This window comes from Phocoena phocoena, chromosome 2 (assembly GCF_963924675.1).
Source record: "Phocoena phocoena chromosome 2, mPhoPho1.1, whole genome shotgun sequence".
NCBI classification, from domain to species: Eukaryota; Metazoa; Chordata; class Mammalia; order Artiodactyla; family Phocoenidae; genus Phocoena; species Phocoena phocoena.
Window position 1 is genome coordinate 84,482,622 of NC_089220.1, and position 19,273 is coordinate 84,501,894.

Genomic DNA, 19,273 nt, shown 5'->3' on the forward strand with positions numbered 1-19,273 from the left:
CTTCTCCAAGAAATTAAATTTAAATTTCTCTTTTCATTCAACACAAGTTGAAACTGAAATTGTATTGAACTGGGGACTTCCCTGGTGGTCCAGTGGTTAAGACTCTGCGTTTCCACTGCAGGGGGCATGGGTTTGATCCCTGGTCAGGGAACTAAGATTCCGTATTCCACATGGCGCAGCCAAAAAAAAGAAAAGAAAAGAAAAGAAATTGTATTGAATTGATTGAGCCCTAGCTTCTCTTGCTTGGGTGCACAGTGACGTCTATGAAGCCACAGAATAAATGGGGCCCATCAAGTTTTCTTGGTTTTGTTTTTGTTTTTTAATTAATTAATTTATGCCCATCAAGTTTTTACTGAACGACTTAAAGAAAAATTAAAAGGCTTTTTAATATTGAAACAAATATAGATAAACTATAGAATATAATGCCAAATTTACATACATTTGAAAGATAGTGCATGAAACTTAAACTTTTAATTTGTAGCGCTTGGGCCATATCCACAGATCTCCCTTGCTTATAGGAGTGTGAGTTCACTCCTCTGTATTTCAGGTAAAGAGTTTGAGAAGTACTAAAATAAGTTTTGTTCTATAAGACAGGGAAGATTTTTGAACCAAAATAATAAAACACTGCTTTTCTTTACCACAATATCATATACCTTAATGAAGAGTGGAAAATTTAAGTACAAAGAAAACTAAATATAAAAGAAAATAGAGGGCTTCCCTGGTGGCACAGTGGTTGAGAGTCCGCCTGCCAATGCAGGGGACAAGGGTTCGTGCCCCGGTCCGGGAAGATCCCACATGCTGCGGAGCAGCTGGGCCCGTGAGCCATGGCCGCTGAGCCTGCGCGTCCGGAGCCTGTGCTCCGCAGTGGGAGAGGCCACAACAGTGAGAGGCCCACGTACCGCAAAAAAAAAAAAAAAAAAAAAAAAAGAAAATAGAATTCTAATGAATTGTTCTCAAATTTATTGGATACTTTATTAGTGAATTTCACTTTCTTCTTTCAAGACTAAATACTGTTTGAGACAAAGCCTTGTGTCTTAATGTTTTATGAGCTTTAGTATATATTTATTACATGTTTGCCTGATGCTGGCATTAATGTAGTAGAAATTTTCTCATTTAAAATGTTGTCAGATCAGGAGTTGATCAGTAATTGAAAAAGTCAGCTAAAGCATAGAATCATAGAAAAGGATACATGGTTTAACATTTTAATTTACCTTATATTATTTAAAAACACATTCACTGGCCAGTCTTTAGATGTAGGACCAAGAGTTGTTTTGTTTTGTTTTGGTAAAGTTCTGTTGATGGGAGGTGTGTGACATTTTTGTGTAGAACACATCTATAATGTATAGTCTAAGGTTTCTAGTTGCAGTTTCTTTTCAGTGGAAAGAGAACTTAAAGGTACTTATAAAGCATTCTGAGAATAGAATCTTCCTGCTGTTAACATTTTTTCCTTGATCTTTTGCAGTTGTCCTGCCACACATACTTTAGCAACAGTTTGGTGGGGTTTTTTTTCTTCAGTGCCTTAATAGTGAGCCTTTCAAAAGCAGTCAATCTAATATTCATTTAAAAATAACTTTATTTTCACACATTTCATTTCTTATAAAATTATGTAGTTTTATGAAAAGTACAAATAGCACAGTTCTAGGACAGTTGACACACCTGACTCTCGGTAAGCATCCAACTCAGCAGGTGGAGTAGACCCTCCAGAGTCGCCCATTGGCTACAACTATGCAGTGTGCTGCCATATCGGCTAGAACGATTTGCAGAGGGGAGGGGGAGCATCTGTGAATCCAGTGAGTCAGTTAAGAAGACAGTTAAAAAACATTGTGTGCTAGGGACTTCCCTGGTGGCACAGTGGTTAAGAATCCGCCTGCTAATGCAGAGGACACGGGTTTGAGCCCTGGTCTGGGAAGATCCCACATGCCGCAGAGCAACTAAGCCTGTGCACCAGAACTACTGATCCTGTGCGCCTAGAGCCCGCACACTGCAACGAAGAGTAGCCCCTGCTCGCCACAACTAGAGAAAGCCTGTGCGCAGCAACGAAGACCCAAGGCAGCCAAAAATAAATAAATAAATAAATAAATTTATAAAAAAAGACAACATTCTGTGCTCTACGAAACTATGCTTGCTTTTCTTCTTTTTTTTTTTTTTTGTTTTTTTTTTTTTGCGGTACGCGGGCCTCTCACTGTTGTGGCCTCTCCCGTCGCGGAGCACAGGCTCCAGACGCGCAGGCTCAGCGGCCGTGGCTCACGGGCCCAGCCGCTCCGCGGCATGTGGGATCTTCCCGGACCGGGGCACGAACCCATGTCCCCTGCATCGGCAGGCGGACTCTCAACCACTGCGCCAGCAGGGAAGCCCTATGCTTGCTTTTCTAATCCAGGATTAGAGGAGGCTTTAAAGGTTATCAGGTATAACACAGACCTGTTACCTGAATTCCCTCTACAGCCTGGGCTCTACTTTTTTCAAGTCACGAATTCCCTTGGCAGTCTGGTGAATCCTGTCGATCCCATCTCGGAATGTTTGTGAATGCATAAAATGAAATACATAGGATTATAAAGGAAACCAATTATATTGAAATACAATGAACAAAATGTCAAAACAACTTTGTGATACAGTAATAAAGGTGTTTCTTTATTATACACTAAGTAACAGGATGTGACATTGGAGCCCTGTGGCTATGGAGCAGCTCTGTATCTTGAATGTGGTGGTGGTTACATGAAACTACATAGGTGATAAAATTGCATAGAACTACACACACATGCGCATACACACATGGTGAAATCCGAATAAACTCTGTGGATTGTACCTCCGTCAGTTTCCTGGTTTTGATGGTGTATTATAGTTATGCAAGATGCTACCATCAGGAGAGGCTGGGGTGAAGTGTATAGGCGAAGTCTTGAGGAGATATTTGTACACCCACGTTCATGGTGGCATTATTCACAATAGCTAAAACAAGAAAGTAACCCAAGTGTTCATCAATGAATGAATGGATGAGCAAATTCATTAATTCACATTGACCCTAAAGAAAATATTCCAGGTAACATTAGGGGATTTGGTAGTTACTTAGAGTATCAGTGAGGATGTCTTCAGCTGACTCAGCTGACTTCAACAGTAAGGAGATGTATTATCTCACTTAACGAGTGAGGTGGGGCAAGCGTCAGGGTTGATTGTGTTGTCAAGGACTCAGGTTTTTCCTATTGCTCTGCTCTGCCATCCTTCGCGTCTGTTTCATCCAAAGGCGTGGCTCCTCATGGTCACATGGTGGCTTTCAGTGGCAGCTGGGCTATGCGCTTCCCTATTCATATCTGACAGTGGGGAAAGAAAGACAGAGGCAGAGAGACAGAATGCCCCCTGAAGCCATGGATGAGCTTCTTTTAGGAAGAAAGAAGGCCTGAATGCCACCGAAATGGCAGACTTTAGGGTGAGATAGAATGGTAAGTGCTGTGCAAGTTATGCATGGTTTTTACCATTACTTTAGTCTTGGCTTTCAGATCAACTTGTATAGGAAGCTGGACATGAATTCGAATTCTGTTGCATCCTATATGTTAGGATCACATTCATGTAAGTAGACCAGTGAAACCAGAGCTACAGAGGAGTCCTGGATGTCTTCTTCTCTGTCTGTATTTTGGTTTTCTCTGAATTTCCCACAGAGCTGTGGAAGCAGTAAGACGGCACTTCTTGTTGTAGACTGAGAGCAACTGAACATCGTACACCTAGCAACACATTTGCCACTAAGGCAAATTTGTTTATAGTCCATCTTCCTCAGAGAAGTCTCTTCAGGAACTCTGAGAGCATGCTTTGTCCTATTTCTTTTTTATGCCACAGTGAAAGAATGTCAAGGACAATCAGCAAGGCTGAACTGTACCTACATAGGCACAGGCCCAAGCACACATAGTACTACTGCTCTGTTTGTCTCCCAGGAATGGTTTCCTTATTGTTCTCCTCTTCAGGTCAGTGAGGTTATAAAGTCTGATATGGAAGGTACAACCCATCTTAGAATGCTCCAGGGCGTGGTAAGCTTCCTTTTTGATGTTCTGATTGTCCTCTTAAATAGTTTACGTTTTTTATAACACATAATGAGTAATGTGGGAAATGAGTCTGCATGAAGATATTTTATCTGGACGATGAGGAATATTGGTGATGTGGAGTTTGGGAGAGTAGCCAAGAAGAAACTGAGCAGCATTATTCACAACAGCCAAAAGGTGGGAGCAGCCCAAGTGTCTGTCAACATGAAAGGATACACAAAATGTGGTATATACATACAATGAAATATTATTCGGCCTTAAAAAAGGAAATTCTGTCACATGCTACAACATAGAAAAATTTACTTATGCTAAATAACAATAAGCCAGACACAAAAGGGTGAATATTATTTGATTCCTCCTCTAATGAGGTTCCTAGAGTAGTCAACGTCATAGAAAGTTGCCAGGGCCTAGAGGCAGGGGGAAATGAGGAGTTATTAATGGGTCAGAATTTCAGCTGGGGAAGATGAAGAAGTTCTGGAGATGGATGGTGGTGATGGTTACACAACAGTGTGAAAGTACTCAACTGTACACTTAAATTTTATGTTTATTTCACTATAGTGTTTTGGGTTTTTTTTAAGGAAGTAACCGTGATTAAAATGTAAAGGTTTGACTGAGATCATTCATTTGGTCTTTCATTAAGCAAATGTTTGAGCAACTCCTGTATGCCAGGCACTATTTTAGGCCCAGGATACAATGGTGCATAAATCAGATAAGGTCTTTGCTTTCAGAGATCTTACAATGTAATAAGGGAGATAGACTATATGGAAAAAGACAAACGAATAAACAGGATTTATGATCGTGGCAAGTTCTGTGAAGGAAATGAATAAGGTAAGATGAGAGAGTGATGGGGGAGGGTGTCACTGCTTTAGAATGAGTGGTCAGGGAAACCTCTCTGAGGAGTTGAAACCCTAAGAATGAGCCAATCATGCCAAGAATAGCAGAAGAGTGCTCTAGGCAGAGGGGACGACTGGTGTAAAGGTCCTTGGGTAGAAATGAGTGCTTGGTGTTCAGAGAACAAAGCAGCATTATCAAGAAAGAAGTGAGTAGTAGGAGAGGAGGGCAGAGAGGTGACGGCAGGTAGATCACACTGATTGAGCTCTTCCTGTGTGCCAGGCACTGTTTAAAGTGCCTTTTGTGTACTAACTCATTCAGTCCTCACAACCCTATGAGGTGGACTCTGTTACTCTCATTTTGCACCTCTTGGGCAACTGAGGCACAGAGAGATTAAGTAACTTGCTCACGTAGACATAGCTAGTAAGCGGTCAGACAGGACTCGGCAGAGTTAGAGTCTTAACCACTGTACTGTATTGCTCTGCCGTCAACAGCAGGAGCTCAGAGGAGGGGTCCAAGCTGGAGATGCACATTTGGGAGTCATCAACATTAGATGGCATTTAAAGCCCTGGGACTGGAGATGAGAGATGACAGCTCTGGAGACAGGAGAGTCCAAGTCTCCTGGATTAAGAATGGGGGGAAAGGGAGAGGAGGAGAGGAAAGAGAGAGAAGCTAACAGAATGGCTCAGTCATTTGGCATTTGACCATTCATTATCTCGGGGAAAATGCTGGTTCTACTGGTTCAGGACCAGAGCTGAGTGACAGGAATCCAAGTCAGTTAAGAAATAACTACTGTTGCTGTAGTTTTTTCTAAAAGACCCTATCGTGTGATGGCTCTGCTGGTGTCTTAGTCTGCTCAGGCTGCTATAACAAGATACCATAGACTGGGTGACTTAAGCAGACATTTCTCACAGTTCTGGAGACTGGACTCTGAGATCAGGGTGCCAACATGGTCGGGTTCTTGGTGAGGGCCCCCCTTCTGGTTCACAGTCTTCTTCTTGCTGTATTCTCACGTTGGGAGGGAGGTGGAAACAGAAAGAGAGAAGGATAAAGAGATCTCCTGTCTCCTCTTTTTTTTTTTTTGCGGTACACAGGCCTCTCACTGCTGTGGCCTCTCCCGCCACGGAGCACAGGTTCCGGACGCGCAGGCTCAGCGGCCATGGCTCACGGGCCCAGCCGCTCCACGGCATGTGGGATCTTCCCGGACCGGGGCACGAACCCGTGTCCCCTGCATTGGCAGGCGGACTCTCAACCACTGCGCCACCAGGGAAGCCCCTGTCTCCTCTTTTTATAAGGGCATTAATCCTATCATGAGGGCCTCACCCTCATGACCTAATCTAACCCTAATTACTTCCCAAAGATTCTACCTCCTAATAGCACATTGTGGTTAAGTTATGGTTCCAACATAGGAATTCTGGGGGAGATACAAACATTCAGTCCATTGCAGTTAGGTTTCAAAATTTAGCTTTTCAGCTTTCTGTAAATACTTTGGCAGAAAAGGATGTAAGTGTTTATTACAGTTACCCCCCAATTAAGAAGTTCAGAAACAGATATTTATGGGTTATATAGCAAACAGATTTCCATTGCAAAATCTTTAGTAAATAACACATTTTATGGTATTTTAGAAAGATGACAGCATATGCAGAAGAGAGAGAGAAAGAGAGAGAGAGAGAGAGTGTGTGTGTGTGTGTGTGTGTGTGTGTGTGTGTGTGTGTTTAGTTTGGGGAATATATATATATTTTTTTCCATTCATCTGTTTTTATTTTATATTGGACTGTAGCTGACTTACAATGTTGTGTTAGTGTACAGGTGTACATCAAAGTGATTCAGTTATACATATACCTATTCTTTCTCAAATTGGGAATATATTAAACACACATTCCTTTAGGAACACTTATGATCCTTGTCTCCTTCCCCTTGGAATCCAAACCTCCTAAGCATATAAAGTCTCAAATTTGATAAAGTTAGTAACTCAACTAACCAAATTAAAGAAAACAGACAAACATCAGAGAAAGTCTCTCCTAGTTACTCCCCCTTCCAGAATTTTAATATTGTGCCTTACAAAAAGTAAATTAGATTTTTCTAAAAGTTTTACTTAGACTTTTAGTGAACTCAGCACGCCCCCCCCCCCCACCTTTTTTTTTCTTTTGGTGGAGGCAAGGAGTGATGTTTAAACTTTTAGATACTCATCCATGTTCTCTTGCCCTTGTACCTAGTATTAGTTCTGCCTGGAATGCCACCCTTCATCAGATTTCTGTTTGTCTTTCAAGACCTTGTTCAAATGTTGCTTGAACCAGAAAGGCACATCTGCTATATGCTTTGTTCCCTGGCATTTCATATGTATGATATAACACTTGGACTGTATTAAAGTGCATAGTGTGTGTTGCTTTCCTCTACTAGGCTGTGGGTTCCAAGGATGAGATCTAAATCTGTATATCTTAATAACTCTAAAGCTGGATTTGGGCCTTTTAATATTGGCAGTACCTACTGAAAACCAAAAATCTTACTGGCATACTTGAAATGATTCAAAGCCTCAAAACCACAGTATATTCAGCTATAAGTGTAAGGTAGTCACTTCCTCAGTGTGATTTGTCACAGTGCCAAAAAATCATCCAGTGTTACCATACTTTTCACTTGGTGGTGCTTCAGGAAAATGGCACTGTCTGAATGATTTTTGCTCTTCTGAATTCTCTCTCTCAGATATCCTAGTTTCTAACAAGACTTACCTATTGTTAAAGAGGGAGAAGCATGAGAAGGCCAGGACACCATCAAATTCTTGGCATTTCTATTTGACACTGAAGTTCTTTACCTTCAGGATTCCCAAGTAGTTGAGGATTATTTGAAGTTTGACATGAATTTGCCGAAGTGGTCATTTTTCCAGAGTAATACTTTGTGTAGTCAGCTGTTTGGTTGCCTCTGTGGCTCCTATTGTTGGCTCCCCCTGAGTGCGGTGCACGGTAGACTTGGGCTGTGTGAGATGGCCTAACTGACAGAGCCACTTACGGGCTTTGGATTTTTTTTTAAAACATTCTAAGTTAAGAAAAAGGACATTCGACTTATTACGTTATTGATTTGTGCAATAAAGGGGCCATACTTCATCCAAGCTAGGATGCCATCAATTATGAGATGCATCCCAGTTTCTTAAATGTTACAATGTCTTTAAAAGCTCTACAAGTAATTGCAGTTGCTCTTGGAAAAACTATTAATTCATTGTCAGTTTTCTGTCAGGTGTCCTTTATATATTTAGTTCCTTGAGAAGGGGCAAAACACTTGAATTTCCACTAAATTCTTGTTTTTTCCTACCAGTTGCTTTTCGACTGTATGACTTGGATAAAGATGACAAGATCTCCCGTGATGAGCTGTTACAGGTATGTGGGAGAGTTCCCATGCACACAAATAACTTGTGTTTGGGCCCTGCCGGCTTATTCTTGTGGGCAGGAATTGTTCTTTCCTTGAGTAAGCATTTATTTAACACCTGCTGTATGCAGAGTCCTGTCCTAGATATAAAGCAGAGCAGATGACCTGGGGAAACTTGAAATGGCTCCTTGAGTTCTCACAGATGTCTCCACTATTTAAAAGCTAACTAAATGTCATTTAAGTGCAGACTGGCACTAAAATATGTGAGATGATTTAGATCAGATAGTTCATTTATTGTCAGCTTATTGGTAATTCTGATGACACGAAGGTAAATGCTGCTGTTTTGTATGTCCTTAGGCCTGATGTAAGAGTCAAAGAACTGCTTCTGGGACAGTGTAGCTGAGCCACTACTCACTCGCCTTTGTTGCTCCCCCTAGATAATTCCCTATTCTAATAGCAGTGACTGGCATTTCATCCTATTAGCATTGCCGTTCTCTTTCTCCCTGCTCCCCCTTCCCTAAATACAAGTTTAGGTAGGGAGAAAATTCTCCTTTTTTTCTTTTCTTTTTTTAATATTTATGAATCTTGAGGGACTTCTGGCGGTCCAGTAGTTAAGAATCCACGCATCCACTGCAGGGACACAGGTTTGCTCCCTCATCAAGGAACTAAGATCCCGCATGCTGCGCAGTGTGGCAATAAATAAATAAATAAGTTAATTAATTAAAGGTATTTAAAAAAATATTTATGAATCTTGAGGACCCTAGGGGGCTAACACATTCAGGAATTTCCATGGGAAGATTTCTCTATTTCAAGATAAAACTAAAAAGTAAAGTGGTTTCTACTCACCCTGAAGTAAGTCTGAACTCATTGCCTTGAGAAGTCTTCTAAGTTGAGGTTAAGGACCAACCCAGGGTACTCCTACATTTCTGTGTCTGAGTAAAAACCAAAACAGTCTGCAGGTCAATGATAGTGTCCTTTGCTTTTGAATTGGGGACATCTTTCTTTTCTTTTTTTTTTTTTTTTAAATAAATTTATTTATTTATTTTTGGCTGTGTTGGGTCTTTGTTGCTGTGCGTGGGCTTTCTCCAGTTGTGGTGAGCGGGGGCTACTCTTCGTTGCGGTGCATGGGCTTCTCACTGCGGTGGCTTCTCTTGTTGCGGAGCATGGGCTCTTGGTGCGCGGGCTTCAGTAGTTGTGGCACACGGGCTCAGCTGCTCCACAGCATGTGGGATCTTCCCGGACCAGGGCTGGAACCTGTGTCCCCTGCATTGTCAGGCAGATTCTTAAGCATTGCGCCACCAGGGAAGCCCCGGGGACATGTTTCTTCAGTGAGAAGAATTTACTTTATTTAAAATTGCTACATCTGGGGGCTTCCCTGTTGGCGCAGTGGTTGAGAGTCCGCCTGCTGATGCAGGGGACACGGGTTCGTGCCCTGGTCCGGGAAGATCCCACATGCCGCGGAGCAGCGGGGTCCGTGAGCCGTGGCCCCTGAGCCTGCGCGTCCAGAGCCTGTGCTCCGCGGCGGGAGAGACCACGGCAGTGAGAGGCCCGTGTACCGCAAAAAAAAAAAAAAAAAAAATTCTGGTTGAACTTTTGAGGGTGATGGATATGTTTATTATCTTGATCGGGGTGATGGTTTTACAAGTGTGAACATATGTCAGAACTTATCAGATTGTACATTTTAAATGTGTACATTTTACTGTATATCAGTTATACTTCAATAAAGATAGTTGCAATACTCATTTTATGAGGCCAGCATAACTTGGACATGGAAACCTTGTAAAGACTGTAAGAAAATTACAGTGCAGTCTCCTTCACTCACATAGATGTAAAAATACAGAACAAAATATTAATACGTCAAATCCAGCAATATATAAAAAGGATACTCTATTATAGCCAAGTGGCTTTATACCAGGAATTCAAAGAATTCAAATTAGAAAACCAATCAATAGTACTTCTCCACGTTAGCAGATTAAAAAAGAAAAGTTGAATGGTCTTTTCCATAGAATTTTAATAGAATTCATCTTCCATTCATGATTTTTTTTTAAGGTAGCAATATTGACTTTTTTTTTTTTTTTTTTTTTTTTTTTTTTTTGCGGTACGCGGGCCTCTCACTGTTGTGGCCTCTCCCGTTGCAGAGCACAGGCTCCAGACACGCAGGCTCAGTGGCAATGGCTCCTGGGCCCAGCCGCTCTGCGGCATGTGGGATCTTCCCAGACTGGGGCATGAACCCGTGTCCCTTGCATCCTGACTTTTTAAATTTTTATTGAGTACAGTTGATTTACAATGTTTTGTTAGTTTCTGCTGTACAGCAAAGTGAATCAGTTATACATACACATAGGCCCACTCTTTTTTAGACTCTTTTCCCGTATAGGTCATTACGGAGTATTGACTAGAGTTCCCTGTGCTGTACAGTAGGTCCTTATTAGTTATCTGTTTTATAGATAGTAGTGTGTATATGTCAATCCCAATCTCCCAATTTATCACCCCCACCAATTCATGATTTTTTTTTAAAGTCTTAGAAAAATAGAGACGGGAGCTTTCTTAAACTGATAAAGGGTATATACAAAAAAACCTCACCACGCATTAAAAAAATAGTAATAATAAAAGTTCCATTTGCTAATAAACTTCTGACTGGAACCAAAAGTGACACCATGGAGAGGTGGAAAGAGCATTGGCCAGGTGTGGAGGCCCGGGCAGGCGGCTCGGGCCAGTGGCTGTTGGGACCTGTGTCCAGGCACTTTTGGACCTTTATGTCCTCATTGACAGACTGGATGAGTGATTTTTAAGACACCACCACTCCTGTCCCCACCCCACTGTATACACACAGCACACATGCACAATTAGTTCTATAATCCTAAAAATAAAACACTTCAGAGAATAATTAGACTGGGACCTGAAGAAGCTGCTGTTTCAGGATGGATTTGTCTAGTTGGCCACACACAGGGAAGATGGCAAATGGCTTGGCTGTTTAATATTTTTGTTAGCATTGCCACTTTTTATTTATCCTTCAATTTGTGTACATTTCTCCCCAAATGTACAACTTCCGATTTTCAAGAATTGATTTGTGGGTCGGGGGTGGGGGGAACAGTCTTGATACAGATCAGTATTTCAGCTCTTTTTTTCTTTTCAGAAAATCCTATAATATACTTTTAAAAATCTATTTCAGGAGATTGGGGAAGGATGTAAAGGAATAGGGGAAAGGGAGTCCTGTGAACAGCTGGGCTAGAAGGCCTTGCTTTCCTGGGGTAAAGCTCAGCTCTTAACCTGTTGAAGACAGAGGTGGTTAACTAGGGCAACGCAAGGCATCATAAAAGCACCCTGTCTCCCATTTCATATTGTCTAAGAGCCATGTCATTAGAGTTGCTTGTTTTGCTTAAGGTAGCAGTTTTCAATGTATATTCACACCCTAAAGATGTTAGCAGAATAAGTGGGGAGCAGGCGATCTCTTTGTTACATCTGAGAACAAATTTGGAGAAACAGTGTTTAATTCTCTTTTTTTCCACAGTTCTTGCAACCCTTTAAATGTGCTTGTCATTTTTCTAAAAGGGGGGATTTAGTATTTAACTCTTCAAGGATCTTTATGTTTCTTGACCATACTTTAGGAATATCTGGGCTAATGCACTGTCTCAAAGAGGACTGCATTCGGGTGAGATTCCAGAAAGCCCTACCAAACTGACTTAAACCTATAAGGGACTAGTTTGCCTCATGCAACAAGAAGCCTGGGGATAGATTGTCCACGTTGGTACAGTACCTAAATGATGTCCAGGAGCCAGGCTTTTTCTTGCTCTGGCATCCATAGCACATTTGACTTTCACCTCACAGTCCCAGGATGGCTGCTGTACCACTAAGCATCATATCTACGTTCCGGGCAGGAAGAATGGGGAGGACCAAAATGCAAAGGACTCTCCCTGAAGTGAGGCTTTGCCTTCCTATCTGCTCACATCATTGTCTAGAATGGCCTAGGTGAGAAAATAAGGGTTTCAGCTTTTTGGCTCTTATATTTGAGGACATCAAAGGAAAAGAGGGTGGGGGTGGCTTTTATCTTTAATTTTAGTAAAAGAGTCCTGCTCACCCCCAAGTCTCCAGTAATTCCTGGCTGTTGGTCCTGCAGGTGCTACGCATGATGGTTGGAGTGAATATCTCAGATGAGCAGCTGGGCAGCATCGCAGACAGGACCATCCAGGAGGCTGATCAGGATGGGGACAGCGCCATATCTTTCACAGAATTTGTTAAGGTCAGTCACTTACCTCTTGGTTTGAAGAAGTTAAATCCTACTACACAGGAGGGAGGGAGAAAAACATTATTCACAGAAGAGCTTGAGACAGTATCTCCTGTTGTGACCTTCATAACTGTCGTTGGGTTTTGTTTTTTTTAACAGGTTTTGGAGAAGGTGGACGTAGAACAGAAAATGAGCATCCGATTTCTTCACTAAAGGACTGAGACCAAACTGTTCCTTGCTTTCTAGTATTTAAGAACTGGAACTTGAAAGTCCTCCTGTACACCAGCCCCACCTCCATCCCATCATTCCCCTTCTCCCAAAGTACTACTGCTGTTGCATGACAACCCCAAATATGTTCCATCAACACAAACCTGCCTTTGGTGTATAAACAGGGCATTACAGAATGGTACACCCCGTCTAATTCTGTTCAGTATCATTCGCTGGATATCTCCATTTCTAAATATCATCTCCCCCTGTTCTGCTGCTGAGTGCCACGTGTCCATCCAGTCTGAGAAGTGAGAGGGATTCATGCCAAGAACCAGCCAGCAAAGCTCTTTGACTAGATGTGGACCGTAGCCATGCTGCCTTCCCCCCAGCTTGGGTCTGGCATGCTCCTTCATCCTTTTTTATACGTCCTTTGCTTCCTACTTCTCTTTCACCCAATCTACCATTCACTTAATCTTTCAGTGTCCCTGCTTTTTATTAAGCTTCAGTCCCCTCTGTTCTACTTGGCACCCCAAGCTATGCCTGTTAAATGTATTTCTGACTTGGCAGTATAGTTCAGTGGTCTGGCGGTTTTTAATCTACTTTTACTCTTAAATGGGTCTTTGGGATGTTGCCTCTTCAGGAGCTTTTCGGTCAATACTTCTCTCAGAAGAATGTCTTGACCATCTCTTAGTCCCCTCTCCTCTGTCACCAAAGGGCTGTTGGTTGGAGATGTTCTTGAAAGATAAGGGTTATAGAGACAAGTCTTCTGGGTGGCTTGCCCAGGTCGCTCTACCTCTGGCCTCCGATTCTCAACATACATACCTACGTGGCTGCTCCTGTTAGTACAGTGTTGACTCTCCACAAATTAGCCATATGCCTGCAGGCTTGCTTAGTTTGAGGATGCTGTCACCACCAGAATAGCCACTCTGACAATATGCTTGTCAGGGGTGTTTCTCATGGCTGCTTGAACAAGGAGACTGGGCACCCTAAAAGTGTTCCCACCTCTGCAGCATGGTTTATGCCTCAGTGCTGTGTGCCCTGGAATGTTTTTCTCTTCACATTTCCAAGTAGAAAGATAAGTGCCTAACTTATCCCAGTCCACAAGATTTAAAGATTGTCCTCAGTGTCTTGAGGTTTTACACAAAATTCTCTATGAATTTTACACCTGGCACATGTTACTGCTGGAAGCCATAGTCAGCTCCTAATACAGGTCCAAAGCATTGAATGTATCGTATCATTAGCTGCCTGGTTACAATGACATCCTAGCTCCTCTCTTAGACCACTGCTAATCCCTTAGGAACAAGGGCTCTGGCACTGGTGGCACGACCTGAGGTGGCATAATAGGCCTTTGCATGAACCAGAGCAACTTCTCTGCCTAAGTCAGCTTAGTATAGACCTCATTGAATCAGGCTGTTATTATCCTAACATCTGTCTTTATGAGTCTCTTCATCCATATCTGTCCTTGGCTGACTTTCTCTGACTCATTGCTTGCTTGCTGTTTCCTTGCTTTGGAAGGCTATCCAAGATGTATACACAATACTTTAGGAAGGAAATTACTTTAAAAAAACAAACAAAAAAACACTGCAAAGGGATTAGGAAGAGTGGAGAAGAAAGAGTGGCCAGGCTGGATGACTCAAGTATAAATGACTGAGGAATTCTTGGTGAAGTATCAGTCTTACTTTGTGATCAAGTGATGTAATATAGGAATTGTATAAAAGGGAAGAATTGTCTGACACTGGTCTGTTAGAGAGGTACTTCAGAGGCTCCTTGACCTGCATATTTAAAGTTCCTAAGATTACGGCTTTTTGCTCCTTTTGGCTGTATAGCAATCTGTTTTAATCCACAATTGTGCCTTATTGTTTCATTAAAATAGTATTCTTTGATCCATCAATAAATACTTGTGGTTAAAACAAAATAACTTGGGTGATTTTTGTCCCTTTGTTTTACAAGAATTTTACATAACTCAGTCCCCTTCTTCAAGTTTGAAATCACAGTGCGTCTCACTTGGGTTTATGTCTGTGCTATCAAATGCCTTTATTTGAACGTAATTGGAACATGACATGAGATTCTATCGGCTTTTGTATCTGCTGCTGCCTGGACATAACAGGTGGGAGCGTTCATTTAGGGGCCAACACTAACACTTTGACAGCCTTAGCCACTGCCCACTTGCTCCAGGTAGGATTCCATTTCTGTTCTTGACTCTCTGACTCCTTAAATGTAGAAGAGGTCTAAAATAGGGTATCTGATTATTGCTTGTTAATAAGTTGTCTACCCCCTCGTACGTACAGTCTCAATGACATATTGTACCCAGCTATTGTTACATGGCTTTTCACATCTTCACGTTTCAGTCTGCTATGTAGGGTATGAGTACCTCTTCTTATTTTAAGGTTTAGTGTCACGCCACAAGACTCAAAAGAGTAATAGCTAGAGTCATCCTATAAATTCTAACACAATACCCTCTTCTTTTCCGGTCCCTCTGCCTCAAAAGGCAATTCAAAATGACTTGCACTGTTTCAGCTTTGCTTCATTTTGAGTGTAATTTTAGGATTTGGAGAAAGTGACAAATAGATGGAGTGACCATGCCGTCAGTTTTGGAGGAAGCTTAATGTTACTGACCATGGCCATAGGTATACCAGTCTGTGACTAAAATAAAACATTCATTGATACTGTAAAAAGAAAATTTTAAGAACATTACAACATTACCTGCAGTTTGAAGACAATCCCCTTAACTAATTTTATTTCCCTTGCTCCCTTCTGGTCTACCCATGCATTACATATTTCTAAAGTAAATGAAACATAACATGAGATGATAACAGCTTTTAGAAGTTAACATATTGTAATATTTCCCCATGTTAACTGTTCTTCCTTGTTTGTATCAACAGTTACATAATATTTTACCAACTTGATGTAATATTTACTTAACCATTACCTTACGTGGCATGTGGGATCTTCCCTGACCAGAGATCAAACCCACATCCCCCTGTGGTGGAAGCACAGAGTCTTAACCATTGGACCACCAGGGAAGTCCCATTACTTTATTTGCTCATTGTTTCCAATTTTATGTTATAAAATAATGGTACAATGTATGCCTTTTTGCATATAACTTTCTTTTTTCTTTTAAAAAATTTTGTGGGAGTGGGATTACTAGAGCAAACTTTAGGCATTTACTTACAGCTTTTGATAGGCTTCAAGAGAATGCCGGAAGCAATCAAATTACTCTCTTTTACCTTCAGTATTCTTTTTAGAATGTTTTTCATGGTCACCTATTTTTTCAAATTGATTATAGAATCCTGTCAAATTTTGTATTTAAAACACTATTAGAATAGATTGTCTTGATTGGGATTTAGAGCAGGTATGTACTGTAGAGACGCCTCATGGAGGACTGTCTTTACAAACTGCATTTCTTAAGCTACAAGCCAGGTGTTTATGCTGTTCCCCAAACACTGAAAGCAGAATTGCTTGGAAGGAAGTCATCATTACTGGACTGAAATTCCCTAAATTCACATTCCTTTTGCTGAGATTTGAGTCAACTAGTGATTCAAACTGAAGATGGCTGGGCTTCCCTAGTGGCGCAGTGGTTGAGAGTCTGCTTGCCAATGCAGGGGACACGGGTTCATGCCCCAGTCCGGAAAGATCCCACATGCTGCGGAGCGGCTGGGCCTGTGAGCCATGGCCACTGAGCCTGGGCATCCGGAGGCTGTGCTCTAGCAACGGGAGAGGCCACAACAGTGAGAGGCCTGCGTACCAGCAAAAAAAAAAAAAAAAAAAAACTGAAGATGGCTGATTTGCCAGTACAGACCGTATAACATCTAGCTTAATAGAAACTCCAGTTTCGAGATTTTCATTTTCTTTTCCTCTATGCCTAGCAGTGATGAGAGATTTACCTGGTAAGTTTGTGAGGTACTGCAGGCTGTTTCCTCACAGGTCTGAGAGGGAGCAGATAGCAATGAAGAGTCTCGTGTCTTTTAAGATGGAGTAAGTAGGGAATTCCCTGGCGGTCCAGTGGTTAGGACTCAGTGCTTTTGAAGTAAGTAACTGGCCTGACATCTTTACCTAATGTATAAGCTGATCAAGGACATGGTCTTGAGTTGCCAAGACTCAGTTTTCTTCTCTAAGCTCTTAAGTCTCTAAGCACTAGATTCTGATCTCTCATCAGAACTAGCAAGGCTGTTTGTTTGGAGGCATGGTCCTGACACTTCCCACCACCCTTTGCCGTCTATTCAAGAACTGAAGCAGGTAGGTGAATTGTTATATCTCGTACCTGAATGTGGCTGGAGAAATAAGAATTGATCAAAGAAGGTCTCCGGGCTACCACAGTAGATATCAAGCACCATTAACCAGAGTTTGTGTTTTATTCATAAGAAAATCTCGTATTCCCTAAAACACACACACACACACACACACACACACACACACACACACACACAGAGATATTCTTTAGAAATAAATCTGATAAATTCTAATAAACCTTGTGATATGGTCATCCAGCCCATAACAAATTGGAAGTAGTTAAATTAACAGGCACTACTAGAAACTGGTATGCTGATAACCAAGAAGGGCAGCTGACAAAGGAGGAGACAATATGAAAAACCAAGTAACTCAGTAGACATTCTAGTGTAGACCAGATAATCCTAAGCAGTTCATTAAACCTGAAGGCATTTCAACAACATGTGTTTATAGAAAAGACCTCAAGTCATCAAGAAAAGGTCTAAAATGTGCTGGTGCTTATAAGTTTAAGCTTCAATAAAATAGAAGTTTACTTAGGTGAAACATCCCTGATAATACTAAAAAATTAAATGTTATTACATGTAATTCAGGCTGCACCTAGATCTGTGTAACTCAATACTATTTGTCCTGGTCGATCTCAGTAATTCCTGCCTGGTTTTTCCTTTTCCTTTTCTACATCTTTTTTCTTATCATTTTGTAAAAAGCAATGGTTGATGGTGACTTCAAGTGGTGGCATGGCTTAGAGACATATCTGCAAACAATCTTATGGGCTGTGGAGAGAAAAAGCATTATTCCCTATGACACTATATTTCTTGGGAGTAGGTGTTATCTTTTCTCTGTCAACTTGGGTACAGCAGATTTCTAGCTATTATTAAATTATCCTCTGCAGGATATCTCTGTGGGGAGAAGGCTGCCATGGAGACCCTCATTTATCTGATGAAACATCTTCTCAGAACAGACTCAATCTCTGTATAAAAACTTTCAACTTTAGCAGAATGCACATGCTGTACTTTAAATGATTTTGTGCTGCCTCCTACGTCCTCCTGGCAGATGTGGAGCCGAATCACAAACCTGAGATAGCATAAAATCCGTGTTTGTAAAACATGACTCTGCATTCTGTGAGCTCCTTCTCTGTGCCCATGAAATTAGGGGCAATGCTGGTAGCTTCGTAGTCACAGAGACATCATAGATATTGCGAGATTGTTAGAGAACAGAAAGAGGCAGATACTAGCAAAGTTTGCAAAAGGAGAAAAGGGCAAATTTCAGAAATGATCCATTCATTTGTCTGACATTATTCCCCAGCAGAATTTTAGAATAAGTCACTACATGGTTGTGAAGACATGGAAAAGGATTTGATGATCACCAGGATGCTGATGTTTTTGGCAAAGAATTAAGTAGGCAAAATTCCTCTCACTTATTTCAAAGTTTTATTAAAGTTGTGTGTCAGATCAGTGAAATAGGCAGAGTGTTGAGTGTTGCTTTTTTAAAATTTATTTATTCATTTAGTTATTTTTGGCTGCGTTCGGTCTTTGTTGGTGTGCACGGGCTTTCTCTAGTTGCGGCGAGCGGGGGCTACTCTTCCTTGCGGTGCGCAGGCTTCTCATTGCAGTGGCTTCTCTTGTTGCAGAGCACAGGCTCTAGGCACACGGGTTTCAGTAGTTGTGGCACACAGGCTCAGTAGTTGTGGCTCACGAGCTCTAGAGCACCAGCTCAGTAGTTGTGGCACATGGGCTTAGTTGCTCCGCGGCATGTGGGATCTTCCTGGACCAGGGCTCGAACCCGTGTCCCCTGCCTTGGCAGGCAGATTCTTAACCACTGCGCCACCAGGGAAGTCCCCTAGAGTGTTGTTTTCAGCAAAACATATGACTGGGTCTCTCATAGTATTCATAAGGTTAAGATGGAGAAAAAAAAAAAAAAAAGATGGAGAAAATTGTGTTGGATTACAGTTGATGTATTTGAGGATGGTAGCTGAATAACCATACACCAAAAATCTAAAAGATCAGTATCAGCAGTCTTGAAAAAGAGGGACAGAATTGGAATCACACTTCCCAATTTCAAAATTTACTTACTCCAAAGCTACAGTAATCAAGGCATGAGGATAGACTGCCTCATGCTCTAGTCCATAGAGCAATGGACTAGAATCATGAGTCTAGAAATAAATCCTCACATTTGTGGTCAGCTGATCTTTGACAAGGATGCCAAAGCAAACTGGTGGGGGAAACAGTAGTCTTTCGATACAACTGGGGCAATTGGATATCCTTATGCAAACGAATGAAGTTGGACCCCTACCTCACACCATATGCAAACAACAACAAAAAAATCAAATGACTTTAAAAAATGTATGAAAGACTATGTAAGAGCTAAAGTTACAAAACTTATAGAAGAAAACATAGGCATAAATCTTCAT

The 19,273-nt window shown here is 41.5% G+C and overlaps 1 protein-coding gene across 1 annotated transcript in view; it reads left to right on the forward strand.

The window, feature by feature from the left end:
- The window catches only part of CHP1 (calcineurin like EF-hand protein 1), a 38,036-nt gene extending 23,482 nt beyond the window's left edge, over window positions 1-14,554 (forward strand). The window contains exons 5-7 of the mRNA XM_065872258.1: window positions 8,160-8,221; window positions 12,325-12,447; window positions 12,592-14,554. Coding sequence (XP_065728330.1) covers window positions 8,160-8,221; window positions 12,325-12,447; window positions 12,592-12,645 — 239 coding nt within the window. The 3' untranslated portion in view covers window positions 12,646-14,554. The remainder of the gene's footprint in view (window positions 1-8,159; window positions 8,222-12,324; window positions 12,448-12,591) is intronic.
- The last annotated feature ends 4,719 nt before the right edge of the window (window positions 14,555-19,273 follow it).